Source organism: Hyperolius riggenbachi, chromosome 10 (assembly GCF_040937935.1).
Source record: "Hyperolius riggenbachi isolate aHypRig1 chromosome 10, aHypRig1.pri, whole genome shotgun sequence".
NCBI lineage: Eukaryota > Metazoa > Chordata > Amphibia > Anura > Hyperoliidae > Hyperolius > Hyperolius riggenbachi.
The window spans coordinates 246,649,243-246,668,145 of NC_090655.1; the positions used below are offsets into that span (position 1 = coordinate 246,649,243).

General features: G+C 45.3%; 2 protein-coding genes across 5 annotated transcripts in view; both read left to right on the forward strand.

Annotated features, from left to right (window-relative positions):
- Positions 1-2,889: 2,889 nt before the first annotated feature.
- Positions 2,890-3,558, forward strand: LOC137535174 (uncharacterized; the record flags this gene model as incomplete). Its single annotated transcript, XM_068256987.1, has 1 exon — positions 2,890-3,558. A coding segment is annotated over one exon (669 nt), but the record flags the coding sequence as incomplete, so codon positions are not given.
- Positions 3,559-7,251: 3,693 nt separating this feature from the next.
- LOC137535121 (gastrula zinc finger protein XlCGF57.1-like) overlaps positions 7,252-18,903 on the forward strand; it is a 273,394-nt gene continuing 261,742 nt past the window's right edge. For 3 of the 4 annotated variants that reach the window (XM_068256931.1, XM_068256932.1, XM_068256933.1), the window contains exons 1-3: positions 7,252-7,314; positions 11,276-11,761; positions 13,198-13,758. In XM_068256931.1, the coding sequence (XP_068113032.1) occupies positions 11,287-11,761; positions 13,198-13,758 (1,036 nt within the window). In that variant the 5' untranslated portion in view covers positions 7,252-7,314; positions 11,276-11,286. Of the gene's footprint in view, positions 7,315-11,275; positions 11,762-13,197; positions 15,451-18,903 lie in introns of those variants that run through there. The other variant, XM_068256930.1, reaches the window with a different exon arrangement.

Genomic DNA, 18,903 nt, shown 5'->3' on the forward strand with positions numbered 1-18,903 from the left:
AGGCAGAGGAGGAGGATGAGGACAGCAGCACTGCCGTCGATGTGCCAGCAGACGTGGCCCGCCTCTTCCCAATGGCAGCGCACATGCTGACGTGCCTGCGCAGAGACCCCAGGGTGATCCAGATGAAGCAGAGGGAGGACATCTGGATCAGCATGATGTTGGACCCACGCCTCAAGGGGAAGTTGAGCCAGTTCCTGCCGCCTGCAGGAGGAGACCCAGCGCAACAAATAAGGAGCTTGCAGCAGGCCCTTGTTGAGCGCTTGGAGGAAGCCTTCCCCCAGCCTTCCACCCCCACTGTCCAGCAACCAGCACAGAGGCAGCAGCAGGTGCCTGCATCCAGCAGCAAGCGCCCCACAGACCTGCTGTCTCTCAGCCACGAGCTCTACAGGACTGTAGAGGCTCCGGCAGCAGTGACTAGAGAGGAGGTGCATGCAGCAGCATCCTCCACCGGTCACAGCCAGCGCCTGACCCGCATGGTGGCTGACTACATGGGGTCCTACAGCGGGCTTGACAGCGATGCCCCTGTTGATCCCATGGAGTATTGGGTCAAGCGCCTGGAGATCTGGAGCGAGCTGGCGCAGTACACCCTGGAAGTGCTGTCCTGCCCCCCTTCCAGCGTGCTGTCCGAGCGCTGCTTCAGTGCAGCTGGTGGTGTGGTCACCGAGAAACGCTCACGTCTGTCTCACAAGTCTGTGGACAGACTGACGTTTCTCAAGATGAACCAGGCGTGGGTGGAAGGCGAGTTCCTGGCCCCTGTTGTCGGCGAGAGGGGGACATGAACTGGCTAAGAACCATCGTTAATGTGCCTTACCACCCTTTACCACCTCCTGGCTCCTGCTCACTAAGCCAGCCTGGTTCACTTTGACTATTACGTCGCCTGCAGCCACACATTTTACACCTACAGTGGGCTGCTGTGTACTGCCCTTCTGCTGTCTGTCTGTGTTTCCCACTGCCAGGGTACACAGATTTACCTTCTGCTGCCACTCTGCCACCAGCTATTACGTCAAACAATAGCTATATATCTGTGTAATTTGTTTTACAAACAAAACCAAAAAACCATAAAAAAAAAAAAAAAAGGTTTAATTTTTCTGAGGTGCCCGGGTTGAAAACTGTGTTGTCCCAGTTGTGTATTGGACACGATGTGGGCTGCACGACCGCTGTCTGGGACCTCCTGTTGTGTTCATTTACGGCCTGGTATCACCGCTAGGTACCAGGGCTATTATGTCACGCTGCCTGCCTGCCTGCTGCCACACTCACACTACTCCTCCATTCCTCCTGCTGATGCTGCTGTCTGTCTGTGTTTCCCAACGCCAGGGTACACAGATTTACCTTCTGCTGCCACTCTGCCACCAGCTATTACGTCAAACAATAGCTGCTCACATTACTCCTCCATTCCTCCTGCTGCTGCTGCTGCTGTCTGTCTGTGTTTCCCAACGCCAGGGTACACAGATTTACCTTCTGCTGCCACTCTGCCACCAGCTATTACGTCAAAAAATAGCTATATCTGTCTGTGTAATTTGTTGTAAAAACAAAACTACAAAACCATAAAAAAAAAAAAAAAAAGGTTTAATTTTTCTGAGGTGCCCGGGTTGAAAACTGTGTTGTCCCAGTTGTGTATTGGACACAATGTGGGCTACACGGCCGCTGTCTGGGACCTCCTGCCTGCTGTGTTTATTTACAGCCCTGGTATCACCGCTAGGTACCAGGGCTATTATGTCACGCTGCCTGCCTGCTGCCACACTCACACTACTCCTGCTGATGCTGCTGTCTGTCTGTGTTTCCCAACGCCAGGATACACAGATTTACCTTCTGCTGCCACTCTGCCACCAGCTATTACGTCAAACAATAGCTGCTCACATTACTCCTCCATTCCTCCTGCTGCTGCTGCTGCTGTCTGTCTGTCTGTGTTTCCCAACGCCAGGGTACACAGATTTACCTTCTGCTGCCACTCTGCCACCAGCTATTACGTCAAAAAATAGCTATATCTGTCTGTGTAATTTGTTGTAAAAACAAAACTACAAAACCATAAAAAAAAAAAAAAAAAGGTTTAATTTTTCTGAGGTGCCCGGGTTGAAAACTGTGTTGTCCCAGTTGTGTATTGGACACAATGTGGGCTACACGACCGCTGTCTGGGACCTCCTGCCTGCTGTGTTTATTTACAGCCCTGGTATCACCGCTAGGTACCAGGGCTATTATGTCATGCTGCCTGCCTGCTGCCACACTCACACTACTCCTCCATTCCTCCTGCTGATGCTGCTGTCTGTCTGTGTTTCCCAATGCCAGGGTACACAGATTTACCTTCTGCTGCCACTCTGCCACCAGCTATTACGTCAAACAATAGCTGCTCACATTACTCCTCCATTCCTCCTGCTGCTGCTGCTGCTGTCTGTCTGTCTGTGTTTCCCAACGCCAGGGTACACAGATTTACCTTCTGCTGCCACTCTGCCACCAGCTATTACGTCAAAAAATAGCTATATCTGTCTGTGTAATTTGTTGTAAAAACAAAACTACAAAACCATAAAAAAAAAAAAAAAGGTTTAATTTTTCTGAGGTGCCCGGGTTGAAAACTGTGTTGTCCCAGTTGTGTATTGGACACAATGTGGGCTGCACGACCGCTGTCTGGGACCTCCTGCCTGCTGTGTTTATTTACAGCCCTGGTATCACCGCTAGGTACCAGGGCTATTATGTCACGCTGCCTGCCTCATTGACTGCCTGCTGCCACACACTCATCCTCCTCCTCCTGCTGCTGAATTTACCTCCTGCTGTCTGTGTGTTTCCACTGCCAGGGAGCACATACAATGGCGCTTCCAACATGCGTGCGCCACCAGCTATTTGTTACGCTCAAAAATAGCTGCATTTCTTTAAAAAAAAAATTTGAAAAGAGAAATAAGTGAAGAAGAAGACGATATAGAAGAAGATGAAGAAGATGAAGAAGAAGAAGATGAAGAAGAAGAAGAAGAAGAAGAAGAAGAAGAAGAAGAAGAAGAAGAAGAAGAAGAAGAAGAAGAAGAAGAAGAAGAAGAAGAAGAAGAAGAAGAAGAAGAAGAAGAAGAAGAAGAAGAAGAAGAAGAAGAAGAAGAAGAAGAAGAAGGAGAAGAAGATGAAGATGAAGAAGAAGAAGAAGAAGAAGAAGAAGGAGAAGAAGATGAAGATGAAGAAGAAGAAGATGAAGAAGAAGAAGATGAAGAAGATGAAGATGAAGAAGATGAAGAAGATGAAGAAGAAGAAGATGAAGAAGAAGAAGATGATGAAGAAGAAGAAGATGAAGATGATGAAGAAGAAGAAGATGAAGATGATGAAGAAGAAGAAGATGAAGAAGAAGATGAAGATGATGAAGAAGAAGAAGATGAAGAAGATGAAGATGAAGAAGATGAAGAAGATGAAGAAGAAGAAGATGATGATGAAGAAGAAGAAGATGAAGAAGAAGATGAAGAAGATGAAGAAGAAGAAGAAGAAGATGAAGAAGATGAAGATGATGAAGAAGATGAAGAAGAAGAAGATGAAGATGATGAAGAAGAAGAAGATGAAGAAGAAGATGAAGATGATGAAGAAGAAGAAGATGAAGAAGATGAAGAAGATGAAGATGAACAAGATGAAGAAGAAGAAGATGATGAAGAAGAAGAAGAAGATGAAGAAGAAGATGAAGAAGATGAAGAAGAAGAAGAAGATGAAGAAGTTGAAGATGAAGAAGAAGAAGAAGATGAAGAAGATGAAGAAGATGAAGAAGAAGAAGAAGATGAAGAAGTTGAAGATGAAGAAGATGAAGAAGAAGAAGAAGAAGAAGAAGATGAAGAAGATGAAGAAGAAGATGAAGAAGATGAAGAAGACGAAGAAGAAGATGAAGAAAAAGAAGATGAAGAAGAAGAAGATGATGATGAAGAAGATGAAGAAGAAGAAGAAGAAGAAGACAATATAAAAGAAGAAGAAGATATAGAAGAAGAAGATATAGAAGAAGAAGATATAGAAGAAGAAGAAGATATAGAAGATAAAGAAGAAGAAGAAGAAGTATATACAGTACTGAACACATTTCTGGACACAACTTCTCTTTTCAACTTTTTTTTTTTAAAGGAACATCCCCACATAATCACTTGCTGTTGTTACTTGGAAAAAAAGAGGTTTCTTGCATCATTCACCCTCAAAACAAGTGTTGGAAGCTATTTAAGGCCATTTCGAATAGTCAGCTCGAATAATGAGCTCGAATACCGACTCGAATAGTGAGCTCGAATTCCGAGGTCGAATCGAATAGTAAAAATTATTCGACTCGAATATTCGACTGATCTCGAATAATTTACTATTCGAATTCGACCTAACTCGAATTTTGAAAAGGGGTATTTGAGCACCACTACTCCTGGCTCTAGCATGAAGCTCACTACCCTCATCAATCTCATTAGCCCCACTAATGTATACCCCGGAAGCTACATCAGTCCTGGTGTCTCCTTCCCCTTCGAACACAACTTAAATTGGAAACTTTAAGCCTAGCAACTACTGACGATAAATTGTCTCATAATAATCTATTGCAATTATAGTAATCTGCTCATGATGGAAATTTCTTTTGGCTACATAATCTATCATTGTTTATACTCTGTTTTTGTTTCTTTCCCTTTATTTCATTGTTTCGTGTCAATCAGGTTAGCAAAGATAAGGTTATACTTTACTATTCATTGTTCCATTACTAGGTACCATGGTTTGCTTTTATATACGTATTAGCATTGAACTGGAGAAGGCCCTATGGGGGCCACCTGCTTCCACCAGTTAATGTATTTGCTGTGCACCTCACTGCCTACCTTCACGGTCTAGTAAACGGCAGGTAAGAGGTATACTTGGTACATAGGAAGTTACTCTGATTACTGTAAAGGTTATCTATAACAACCGTTTGGAACAATTTATGTTATGTATATGTTATGTACACCTTCTTTCAATAAAAATTATTTTGATGGAAAAAAAAAATTATACACATCACCTGCCTGTCCTGCTGATCCTCTGCCTCTAATGCAGGGGTCGTAGACAAAAAAGGCAGTCTTCAATATGTTAGGATCAGAATTGGAATATATAACATGAGAGCATAAAGCTCCTCATGAAAAGCACAACTCTTTTGGGCCCTAAAAACTGAAGTACAAGACTTAGTAAACACAGAGCAAACAAGTTTGAAAACAGGGCCTCAACATGTTCCAAGAAAATACAAAAATCTTTATTATGGACCAATTCACAATAATCAACATACAGTTAAAATCAATTAAAAAATTGAGGATCCCCAGGATGCCTCAATCCCTCTCTCACACATGCGTCCACACTACACATTCAGACCATACTCAAATAGATAAATTGGAATGCTGCAGCAATTAAGGATATATGAGTATATGCAACTAACACTTTTTAAATGGATGTCCCCTTTAAGACATTAAGACAGGGCTAATATTTGTTTTGGAGTAGCCTTCAACCTCCTGTTAGAGGGAAAATAGCAGATGATAAAAGTATAGATGCTGGATAGTTCAAACTTGAGTGCACTTAAAATGGCCAATACACAAGTTCCTTAGACAAGAAGCAGAGTTTAACTTCAATTCCAGCTGTTCTACATAGCCCTCTCCTCCATAGTAAGCATAACTTAAAACATCTTTGTGTTAAGAGCAAAAACTTTTCCCGCAGCTTACTTGTATTCCTGGTGAATCTGCATAGAAGATATCACTTACAACTCCGGACATCCGCAGGTCCCCAACACTCTGCAGTTCACGGTGATCGTGCGCTGATTTTACCTGGGACGCTGCTCCCATATATCACCCTGCTGTGCCTCCAAGAAGTGGCGTGGTCTGAGGGTAGCGGTGAGCGTGATCAACCCGCCTCCTACTTTGATATCAGCATTGTGGCGGGCCTCGAGCGCTCCTGTGTTCCTGGTGATGGACAAGGCCGGCCTCCTGGGACTCCTCCCACTTACGTTTCACCAATCAACTTGGCTTCCTCAGAGTGATGTCACTTAAAAAGTGTTAGCTGCATATACTCATATATCCTTGATTGCTGCAGCATTCCAATTTATCTATTTGAGTGTGGCCTGAATGTGTAGTGTGAATGCATGTGTAAGGGGGGACTGAGGCACCCCGGGGATCCTCAATTTTTTAATTGATTTTAACTGTATGTTGATTATTGTGAATTAGCCCATAATAAAGATTTTTGTATTTTCTTGGATCATGTTGAGGCCCTGTTTTCAAACTTGTTTGCTCTGTGTTTACTAAGTCTAATGCAGCAGGGGTCCCCAAACATTTTGGGTCGAGGGGAAGACACGCAATGCAGACTGCTGTGGGGCCGGAGTATACATAAAAATATGTCTTTGTGGGCCAGACAGTGAAGTATACCCAGGTGACAACCTGAAGTCCAATTGGACAGCAGTGTCACCTGATGTGGAACTTGATTGGAAACCAGCAAATTACTGCTCTCTGGCTTCCATGTGCATGGGTGGTGCCAGCACTGCTATTCTATATGTGGACCACCAATATTTAAAGATGTAGCTGACCGCGTCTATAAGTAATATATTTTGTGGGTGGAGGGTCAGTAAAAAAGCCTCAGGGGGCCGCATTCGGCCCACGGGCCTTAGTTTGAGGACCACTGCTCTAATACTTCTAGCCATAGACCCTGATCAAGCATGCAGATCAGATGTTTGACTGACGTTTGGCTTTATTTGCCACATGCGTATTTCAGGTTGGGGATTCAGACATTACTGATGCATGAAAGCTCCGCTCTCAGTCGGTATACCAGGATCCTCTCCATAGCAGATGCTGACCTCGCCAGGGCGGCATCCTCTGCGCCTGCACGAGCACACGGCCGCGCCACTTGCGATCGCCCTTATGTAACCTTGAGAGTTCTGCACAAGGGCAAAAGTACTGCGCCTGCACAGAACACTCCAGGCCACGTGAGTATGATCGCAAGCGGCGCAGACGTGCGCTCGTGCAGGTGCAATAGCTATCTGCAACGGAGGGGACCGGCTGGGAGCGGATCTGCAGCAAGGGACAGATAGGCTACCAGGGGCTGGAGAAAGCCACAGATAAGTATCCCTAGTTTTTTTTTTCTTTCTTACAGCCCGGGTGTGGGATTATACTTACGTCAGCGGGAAACGCACTATTTTCTCGCAATCAGTTTTCCACATTTGCAATTGAATGCATGCAATTCGGTTTTTGGCCACAAGATGTCGATTACATCCCACTGGCATATCCTCTATTGAACACAAGGTGGCGCACAGTGTCAGGAAGTGACGTAATCACAGATAGGAACTTCTGAAATAAAGAAGGGGTAGAATAGATCGCAGCGGTGTGTCTGGCAGCAGAGGAGGTAATCATTATTTCTCCCCACCCCAATGTTTACGGACCCATAATCATCAGCTGTGGCTCTATACGTATTATAATGTGATACATTAGTGTGAGTGCTGCAGCTGCATACTTATCTGTGATGCACAGTATTCACAATGCTCTGTCCCCCCAGGGCATGATAATCAGCGAATATTGATTATTTCGCCAATTTACACCCATACCTCCCAATTTATCCGGGATTAGACTGGGTCAGGAGGTATGACCCCCCCCCCCCCCCCCCCCAAAAAAAAAAAAAAAAAACTAGGTAGCAGATGTGGCTCCAGTATTAGGCATAGCCAGGTATGGCCCCAGTATTTGGAAGGTCCCCCTCCCCAGTATAGGTAGCCAGATGTGGCCCCAGTATTAAGTAGCCCCTTCTCCCCAGTTTAGATGTATCCCTTGAGGGCAGCCAGGTAGCCAGGTTAGCACTCTCACCTTGCAGCGCTGGGTCCACAGTTTGAATCCCAGCCAGGGCACTATCTGCACAGAGTTTGTATGCTCTCCCCAAGTCTGCGTGGATTTCAAGTTAAATAGCCAGATAACCCCCCAGTATTAGGCAGCCCCCTTCCCAGTTTCAATAGCTAGATGTACCACCAGTATTAGGCAGGTCCCCAAACTTGCAAGCAAAGTTGCAAAAGTGATCCTGATAGAGGTGAGATGAGCATGGCTACTGCTGCACCCACACTGCTGCATAAAGTAGTAGTGTTAGGAGTGGCACACCTTTCCAGCGGTGGGGTGCATAATCAGGGTGCTAAGTGAGGTCACCCATCAAAGCAAGCAAAACTCAAATTAGGTTAGCACAACGATTGTTTCTGGGTCCCCCTCAGAACAAGCAGAATGGGCAGCATAGTGGTTAGCACTTTCCCCTTGCAGCGCTGGTCCAAATACTTGCCAGGGCATTATCTGCAAGGAGTTAGTATGTTCTCCCTGTGACTGTGTGGGTTTCCTCTGGGCATTCCAGTTTCCTTCCATGTCCTCAAAAAACCACAAGATAAGTGAATTGCCTTCCACCTAAATTGGCCCTAGACTAGGATGGACACATGACTTTGGTAGGAATTAGAATGTGAGCCCCTCTGAGGGACAGTTAGTCATATACTCTGTACAGCACTGTGGAAGATGTCAGTGCTATATAAATAAATAAATAAAAAAAAAAAACCAAGTGTTTGCGCTTGTTCTGAGGAAGGGGACCCTCCGTGGCCCTGAAACAATTGTTCATTTTGTGTGGACTAATGGCTTGAAGAATATCTTCAGCTACTACAAGTGGTGTGCTAACCTAACTTGACTTCTGTTGCATCTACTGGGGCAGGGGGAGCACGGGGCAGAGGCCACTAGACACCAGGGAAGCTATATGGGAAGGGAGGGGGGAACCATTAGACACCACGGAAGCTATATGTGGAGGGGGTAAGCAATAAGCACCACGGAAGCTATATGTGGAGGGGGTAAGCAATAAGCACCACGGAAGCTATATGGGGAGGGGGAAGCACTAGACCAGGCATGGGCAAACTTGGCCCTCCAGCTGTGAAGGAACTACATGTCCCACAATGCATTGCAGGAGTCTTACAGCCACAGTCATGACTCATAAAGGCAAATGCGTTGTGGGACTTGTAGTTACTTAACAGCTGGAGGCCCATCCCTGCACTAGACTCTAGGGAAGCTATATGAGGGAGGGGTGGAGGGAGAAGCACGTGATACCAGGGAAAGACCTCTTGTCCATGAGCATCTGAAGGTGGTGAATTCACCGCCTGCCAGCTGCTCTCATTCACTGGCCTGCTGCTTGCTAGCGCTTGGCACAGGTGGTGGACAGGTAACGTGACATGCATGGTGTTACTAAGCGCTACCATTCATCTGCATGTAATTGCAGACACATGGTGCTTGAGGCCAGCAGCCGGGCGATTGAACTACTTGACAAATGAGCAGTTTGGCTGTCTGTGGAAAATAGGCCACTCTATAGTGTGGATGGGAGGGCAGAAGTACTAGTCCAACAGGGAAGCCATTTACAGGAAGTGGAAATGACTAAACAGCAGGGAAACTATACGAGGAAGGATGGAGAACCACCAGACACCAGGGAACTGAATAGCGGAGGGAGGAGCATGTCACATGCAAAACTGGGGCGTAGTTAAAGTTGTGGCATGGTAGGTTGCCCATCACCTACCCATTCTTCCAGTATATGTGTATGTATGTAGGCTACAATATAAGTTCAGATGGGCAGGGCCATCTCTCCAGTTGTATATTCACATTACTCTCTGGGGTGCTTGGTACACCTGAATAGTATACCCTTGTCTGTGAGATATTGGTGTGTACTGCGGCACAGGAGATATTGGCTGAGAGTGTACTGCAGCACAGGATGATGATCAGGCTGATAGGGGGACTCACTGCTGTGAGGTGGCAACATTTGTGTAGCTGGGTTCCTTATCTGACAATCAGCAAACACTGACACAGCAGGTGGAAAGGAGAGGAACATCTGCAGACTTTTCTAGCAATTACTGTTTGCTGATGTCAGATAAGGGAGGAGCTGCTTGTTGCCCAGCACAATATTAAGCCACATCTACATGATACAATTCTTTGTGCGATTCAATTACGATTCTATTTACGATCTGATTAAATCCAACTTGTTCGATCGGGATTTGATTCAATTCGATTTGCCATTGTTTTGCAATGGCAAATCGGATTGAAACAAATCAAATCCCGATCGGACATGTTGGATTTAATCAGATCATAAATAGAATCGTAATTGAATCGCACAAAGAATCATATCATGTAGATGGGGCTTTAGGGGGGGTCTTTTCATACACTCAAACAATACCAGTTGCTTGTCAGTCCTGCTGATCTCTTTGGCTGCAGTAGTAGCTGAATCACACACCTGAAACAAGCATGCAGCTAATCCAGACTGACTTCAGTCAGAGCACCTGATCTGCATGCTCGCTGAGGGGCTGTGGCTAAAAGTATTAGAGACACAGGATCAGCAGGAGAGTCAGGCAACTGGTATTATTTTAAAAGGAAAAATCCATATCCTTCTCCGTTTAGGTTCCCTTTAAATGGTCCCCTACCCCCAGTGAAGAGAGATACTTGCCTTCCCTCTAGATAGCCCAGAGTGTTCTTCAGTTGTCCTGTGGGTCACCCTTTTACCACCAAGTCCCCTTGACCATATTCAACAAGAGCTCGATCTTCTCATGGCTGCGTTCCCAACCATGTACAGGCTCGTCCATACTGCACATGTGTGAGTATGGTTTGCACATGCCCAGTTGCACAAAGCCACTCGTGCACAGCTTTTTCCCAGCAGGGTCACACTTCTACATGGTAGAGGTAGACAGATGTGCTTCCAGTATAGGTATCCAGTGATGCCACCCTATTACAGGTACCCAATTGGCCCTCCCACACCCTTCCCCAGCATAGGTAGCCAGAAGACGCACAACATTGGTAGCCAGATGTCACTCCCCCCCCCCCCCCCCCCCAAATAGTTACTACAGTCAGGTTAGAATTGCTGACATCTTGATGCGAATTGCGAAGTGTCGTCAGGGTAAGTGACAGTAATGATTCTGCATCATAAGTAAATTCTCTGTGGGTACTCGTATGTGATTCTGGTTCCCCAGCTACAAGAGCGGGCCATACGGAAGAGTGCCTGATGTCTTGTGCTTCGAGGTGCACGGGGAGGTCAGTATGTGGGTAAGACATACAGCCTCGTGTAGCCAATCTCTGACAATGCGGCGTGATGTTGTGTATAACTACTAAATATGGTTAAACAGATGCTACTCGATCCGGTTTGAACTCAAACATAATGGAAATTGTATGCTGCTTACAATTTGACCGATCATCTTGCTGATTCCACTCTACAATCTGCATTACATTTACACACACCTTCCACTTACCATGTTTTGTAATTGCGTCATCAGCGTCAGCTGGTAAGATGCATAATGTCATGTTGTTTTGTGTTTTTTTGGGTGAAGAACTGATTGCTATGGAGATTGAGGGTAAAGAGGAAGAAGACATTGATGAGAGGGCTGATCGCCAGCCAATCGAGCGGAATGTAATGATGAGGCCATTTAAAGAGGAAGAAAAGATGGGCGTGAGGAGTGATCAGCAGTTTACAGACGGAGATATTGTTATAAGGACAATTAAAGAAGAGGAGACGAATGTGAAGATTGACCAGCAGTCTATAGAGGAGGGTGACACAATGACAACTAAAGATGACGAGACGTATATGAGGGGTGATCAGCAGTCTATGGAGGAGGGTTTAATAATCAGGACAATTAAAGAGGAAGAGGAGGAGATGTCTGTGACATATGATCAGACGTCTGCTGAGGAGGGTGACATGGTGGTGACAATTAAAGTAGAAGAGGAAGAGATATGTGGAAGGAGTGATCAGCAGTCCTCGGAGGAAGGGGAAACGAGCCAGACCGTCAAAGGAGAAAAATCCCTGCACATTGGCACAGGTACGCGTAATGAACTTACGAGGACAACTATTAGGGGGAAAAAACTGTACACATAATTATAAGAAGCACCTGAAGTAAGAGAGATATGGAGGCTGCTTTTAAACAATGCAAATTGCCTGGCTGTCCTATGCATCCTCTACCTCTAAAACTTTTAGCTATAGACCCTGAACAAGCCACATGCATCTAATAGGTGTGTGATTTACACACTACTGATGCCAGAAAGATCAGTAGGACTGGCAGGCAACTGATATTGTTAGAGGAAACAAATATGGCAGCATCCATATACCTCTTAGGAAATGGGCAGTAGGCAATACAAATATTGATAGATCTGACTAGTCCAACTCCTAAGGGGAGCTATACAACTACAGTTCAGAAAGTGCTTTTAAAAATAAAGAAAACCCCTGAGCATCCCCCATGAGGAGAAAGGCTAGTCAAAAACCTGTCCGAATTTTACTACTTACTGCAAGTGACAGCGAAAAAAGTGATTTATGTTGCATTTTACACTGGAACAAATGTACAGTAGATACTGTAGACCACATGAAAGGTCTATCTCCATTCCTCAGTAAAACATCATAGTGCCAACAAATGAGGAGATACTGTAACAGGGGTCCCCAACCTGTGGTCCACGGCCCACTGCTGGTCCGCAGGACGTTTGCAGTTGGGCCGCGGGACTGTCCTCCTGCACACACACCTGCACACTCCTGCTGTACACCATATGAAAGGCCCATCTCCATTCCTCATTATAATAAGTACCAACAAATGGGGAGGGGATACTGTACACCATATGAAAGGCCCATCTCCATTCCTTAGTATAACATCATAGTACCAAAAAATGAGGAGATACTGTACACCATATGAAAGGTCCATCTCCATTCCTCAGTATAACATCATAGTACCAACAAATGAGGAGGAGATACTGTACACCATATGAAAGGTCCATCTCCATTCCTCAGTATAACATCATAGCGCCAACAAATGAGGAGGAGATACTGTACACCATATGAAAGGCTCATCTCCATTCTTCAGTACAACATCATGTTCCCAAACAAATGAGGAGATACTGTACACCGTATGAAAGGCCCATCTCCATTCCTCAGTATATCATAGTACCAAAAAATGAGGAGACACTGTACACCATATGAAAGGCCCATCTCCATTCCTCAGTATAACATCATAGTACCAACAAATGAGGAGATACTGTACACCATATGAAAGGCCCACCTGCATTCCTCAGTATAACATCATAGCACCAACAAATGAGGAGGAGATACTGTACACCATATGAAAGGCCCATCTCCATTCCTCAGTATAACATCATAGTACCAACAAATGAGGAGGAGATACAGTACACCATATGAAAGGCCCATCTCCATTCCTCAGTATAACATCGTAGCACCAGTGGTTTTACAAGAAATATATTTTTCTTTTCCCACCAGATGGAAATTATGTCCAGAACCCCTCGGAGGGACGTCTTATCTCATATCCAGATAATAAACCTCACAATGGTTACCATACGGAGAGATCAGTGACTCGTTCTAATCGCACCAAACAGCCTGATAAACTCCACAAGAATCCCCCAAACATCCGATCCACAGCTCGCAGGAAGAATCCACCGAATGGCCCATCAAATTCTGAGGCCTCCTCCAGTAAAACGCTGCCTGATGGAAATGGAAGTGGTGAGATGATTCCAGATTCTGGCGGTACTAAAAGGTTAAGAAAAAAATCATTTCAGAAAGTCCCGACCAGCGAGCGTCCTTTTCAGTGTTCCTTGTGCGGGAAATGTTTCCCTTCGAAGGCGGGGCTTCTCGTGCATCAGAGACGTCACACCGGTGAGCGTCCTTTCACGTGTTCACAGTGTGGAAAATGCTTCACCTCCAAAGGGGAGCTCCTTGTGCACGAGAGACGTCACACAGGCGAGCGGCCTTTCACGTGTTCAGAGTGTGGGAAAAGCTTTTCTGAGAAAGGAGTCCTCCTCCGTCACCAAAGAAGCCACACAGGTGAGCGTCCTTATTCATGTTTAGATTGTGGGAAATCTTTTCTGAGGAGCGGAACCCTTATGCTGCATAAGAGAACGCACACTGGGGAGCGGCCGTTTTCCTGTTCAGATTGTGGGAAAAGTTTTATTCAGAAAGGTGACCTTCTGACACACCAGCGAGGGCATGCAGGTGATCATCCGTTTTCATGCACAGAGTGTGGGAAATACTTTACCCGTAAAGAAAATCTTATTATACATCAGAGGATTCACACGGGCGAGCGACCTTTCACCTGTGCAATATGTGGGAAGTGTTTCATCGATAAAGGACCCCTTCAGAAGCACCAGAGAACTCACACAGGCGAGAGGCCCTTTTTCTGTTCACACTGTGGGAAAGGCTTCACTACGAAACACTGCCTTATTTTACACCAGAGAACGCACACAGGCGAGCGTCCGTTTCCGTGTCTCCACTGCGGGAAAGGCTTTGTCGGCAAATCTGCTCTTGCTATCCACATGAGAAGTCACACCGGCGAGCGTCCTTACGCCTGTTTAGAGTGTGGGAAGTGTTTCAGCGTGAAGGCAAGCCTCCGGTCTCACCAGAGTATTCACACAGCAGAGCGCCCCTTTTCATGTGCAGAGTGTGGGAAAGGTTTCTTACAGATTGGACAGCTAAAACGTCATCAGAAAAAGCATACCTTCTGATGCCAGGGAAGGTATGGGATCTTCAAATGCTCTGTGTATGGATGAACTGTATGATAGAATGGAAAAGTCTTCAAGAGTATTCCTGCTAGAAGTGGAATGCTATAGGGGGGCCCGACATCTGCTGCCTTATTTTTGTCCCTGGGGGCTCAAGTTAGGAGACCCACCAGTCAATATCCCCCACTTTGTCCTTATTTTGTTTTGAATGTCTCTGATCACTTCATGATGCTCCACCTCCTGTCAATCTGATCATTTCATGCTCCTCCTCCTTTAATTCTGATCACTTCATGATGCTCCACCTCCTAACATTCTAATTACCTCATGATGCTCCACCTCCTGTCATGCTGATCACATCTTGCTGCTTCACGTCCTGTCATGATGATCACTTCATGCTGCTTCGCCTTCTTCTAACATTCTGATTACCTCAGCTTCCTGTAATGCTAGTCACTTCCTGATTCTCCGCCTCCTGTAATGCTGATCACTTCATGATGGTCTGCCTCCTGTCATACTGATCATTTCATGATGCTCTGCCTCCTGTCATACTGATCATTTCATGATGCTCCTCCTCCTGTCATACTGATCATTTTATGATGCTCCACCTCCTGTCATGCTGATCACTTCATGATGCTCCGCCTCCTGTAATTCTGATCACTTCATGATGATCTGCCTCCTCCTGTCATGCTGATTATTTCATGCTGCTCCACCTCCTCTCATGCTGATCATGTCATGATGCTTCACCTCTTCCTGTCATGCTAATCACCTCATCATGCTCCACCTCTTCTTGTCATGCTGATCACCTCATGATGCTCCACCTCTTCCTTTCATGCTGATCACCTCATGATGCTCCACCTCCTGTCATGCTGATCACTTCATGAGGCTCCACCACTTTTCATTCTGATCACTTCATGCTCCTCCTCCTGTCTTTCATATGTGGATTGGATGCTTGGAAGATAATAATCTCATTCATTGTAGACTGGTAAGGTTGTTTCTAATTCCTCTGTGATGTTCTTTCATATTGTTACTGTTCTTTTCTTCTTTTCTTTTGTTGTACTTTATGATAGAAATGAAACACAAATAAAAGAAGCAGTCTGTGTTTTCCTTGTATGTCTGAATCCTGTCATTGATCTGCAGCGCCCTCTGGGGAGGAAAGCCACAAATATATTCAGGCTCAAGTGCAATTCTCTTTTTCTCTCGAGTTTTTTCCCGAGTTTTCTCCCAGGTGATCTTTTCACACCTTGTCCTAAAATAACCTTTAAACCACCAGCAAGCAAGAAAATACTCAAAATAATTTTGATAGTACTTTTTCACCAACTTTTGGGCACTTTTTCAATTGTAAAATGCTGAAAAGTTATTTTAAAGAAAATATGAAAATTCTCTCTTCCCAGAAAACTCAGGAGAAAAAGTTAATTGCATTTGGGCCTGAGTCCTGATCATCCGATAGATGATCACATGTTCTGCTGCCAGTAACGAGCCCCACCCTTCTTTCTTGCCTACTTCATGCACACCCCCAGTAACAAGCCCCACCCTTCTTTCTTTCCTACTTCATGCACACCCTCAGTAATGAGCCCCACCCTTCTTTCTTGCCTACTTCATGCACACCCCCAGTAACGAGCCCCACCCTTCTTTCTTGACTATTTCATGCACACCCCCAGTAACAAGCCCCACCCTTCTTTCTTGCCTACTTCATGCACACCCCCAGTAACGAGCCCCACCCTTCTTTCTTGCCTACTTCATGCACACCCCCAGTAACGAGCCCCACCCTTCTTTCTTGACTATTTCATGCACACCCCCAGTAACAAGCCCCACCCTTCTTTCGTGCCTACTTCATGCACACCCCCAGTAACGAGCCCCATCCATCTTTCTTGCCTACTTCATGCACACCCCCAGTAACAAGCCCCACCCTTCTTTCTTGCCTACTTCATGCACACCCCCAGTAACGAGCCCCACCCTTCTTTCTTGCCTACTTCATGCACACCCCCAGTAACGAGCCCCACCCTTCTTTCTTGACTACTTCATGCACACCCCCCAGTAACGAGCCCCACCCTTCTTGACTACTTCATGCACACCCCCAGTAACAAGCCCCACCCTTCTTTCTTGCCTACTTCATGCACACCCCCAGTAACCAGCCCCACCCTTCTTTCTTGACTACTTCATGCACACCCCCAGTAACGAGCCCCACCCTTCTTTCTTGACTACTTCATGCACACCCCCCAGTAACGAGCCCCACCCTTCTTGACTACTTCATGCACACCCCCAGTAACAAGCCATATGAAAGGTCTTGCCTACTTCATGCACACCCCCAGTAACCAGCCCCACCCTTCTTTCTTGACTACTTCATGCACACCCCCAGTAACGAGCCCCACCCTTCTTTCTTGCCTACTTTATGCACACCACCAGTAACGAGCCCCACCCTTCTTTCTTGCCTACTTCATGCACACCCCCAGTAAAAAGCCCCACCCTTCTTTCTTGCCTACTTCATGCACACCCCCAGTAACTAGCCCCACCCTTCTTTCTTGCCTACTTCATGCACACCCCCAGTAACAAGCCCCACCCTTCTTGTTTGTCTTCTATACAAGCCTACCCTTTTTTTCCTGTCTCCCAAGTAGCCACCTTCAGTAACAAGATCCACATTCTCTCTTAGCTACAATAATAAACTCCTCCCTTCTTCCGCGACTTGAATTTCTACTGCAGTAAAGGATTGAGTTGCAGATAATGCAGCCTTTCCATCTGGCAGTATAATAACCTGAAAATATCCTTATTGCCCAGCAGTAAGGAGCAGGCAATGACATGTTGTTACTTCTGAGTTAGTGCACATTTTATATGACTTTTATATGCAGTTTGGAAATAGACCTATCAAATGCAGCTGTGTAAACTCACAGTTATTAACACACCACTGACCACCCCTAGCCAGCAGTGTAATCCCTCTGTCAGAACAGGTCAGTGGCCATTTCCATGTCCCAATGGTGGGGGAAATAATGTAAATCTCCACTCAGTTGGGCCAGAGCAGAATTGCAGAAGACCGATAAAAAATACAGAACAGGCTCCATGCTCTCTATGGCCCCTCATGTGTCCACCATGCCTTGGTTTGTCTTTTACACAAGGATAGGCCGGTATGCGGCAGCGTCTAATCTCCATTCCTCAGTATAACATCATAGTACCAACAAATGAGGAGGAGATACTGTACACCACATGAAAGTCCCATCTCCATTCCTCAGTATAACATCATAGTACCAACAAATGAGATACTGTACACCATATGAAAGGCCCATCCCACTTTCTCAGTATATCATCATAGTACCAACAAATGAGGAGGAGATACTGTACACCATATGAAAGGTCCATCTCCATTCCTCAGTATAACATCATAGCACCAACAAATGAGGAGGACATACTGTACACCACTGTACACCATATGAAAGGTCCATCTCCATTCCTCAGTATAACATCATAGTACCAACAAATGAGGAGGAGGTACTGTACACCATATGAAAGGTCCATCTCCATTCCTCAGTATAACATCATAGTATCAACAAATGAGGAGGAGATACTGTACACCATATGAAAGGCCCATCTCCATTCCTCAGTATAACATCATAGCATCAACACATGAGGAGGATATACTGTACACCATATGAAAGGTCCATCTCCATTCCTCAGTATAACATCATAGCACCAACAAATGAGGAGGAGATACTGTACACCATATGAGGGGCTAATCTCCATTCCTCAGTATAACATCATAGTACCAACAAATGAGGGGATACTGTACACCATATGAAAGGCCCATCTCCATTCCTCAGTATAACATCATAGCACCAACAAATAAGGAGGAGATACTGTACACCATATGAAAGGTCCATCTCCATTCCTCAGTATAACATCATACTACCAACAAATGAGGATATACTGTACACCATATGAAATGCCCATCTCCATTCCTCAGTATAACATCACAGCACCAACAAATGAGGAGGAGATACTGTACACCATATGAAAGGCCCATCTCCATTTCTCAGTATAACATCATAGCACCAACAAATGAGAAGATACTGTACACCATATGAAAGGCCCATCTCCATTCCTCAGTAGACCTCATAGTACCAACAAATGAGGAAATACTGTACACCATATGAAAGGTCCATCTCCTTTCCTTGGTATAACATCAGCACCAAGAAATGAGGAGATACTGTACACCATATGAAAGGTCCATCTCCTTTCCTCAGTAGACCTCATAGTACCAACAAATGAGGAAATACTGTACACCATATGAAAGGTCCATCTCCTTTCCTTGGTATAACATCAGCACCAACAAATGAGGAGATACTGTACACCATATGAAAGGCCCATCTCCATTCTTCAGTATAACATCATAGCACCAACAAATGAGGAGATACTGTACACCATATTAAAGGTTCATCTCCATCCCTCAGTATAACACTGAAATGTACACTTTATTTATCTCGGACTGACC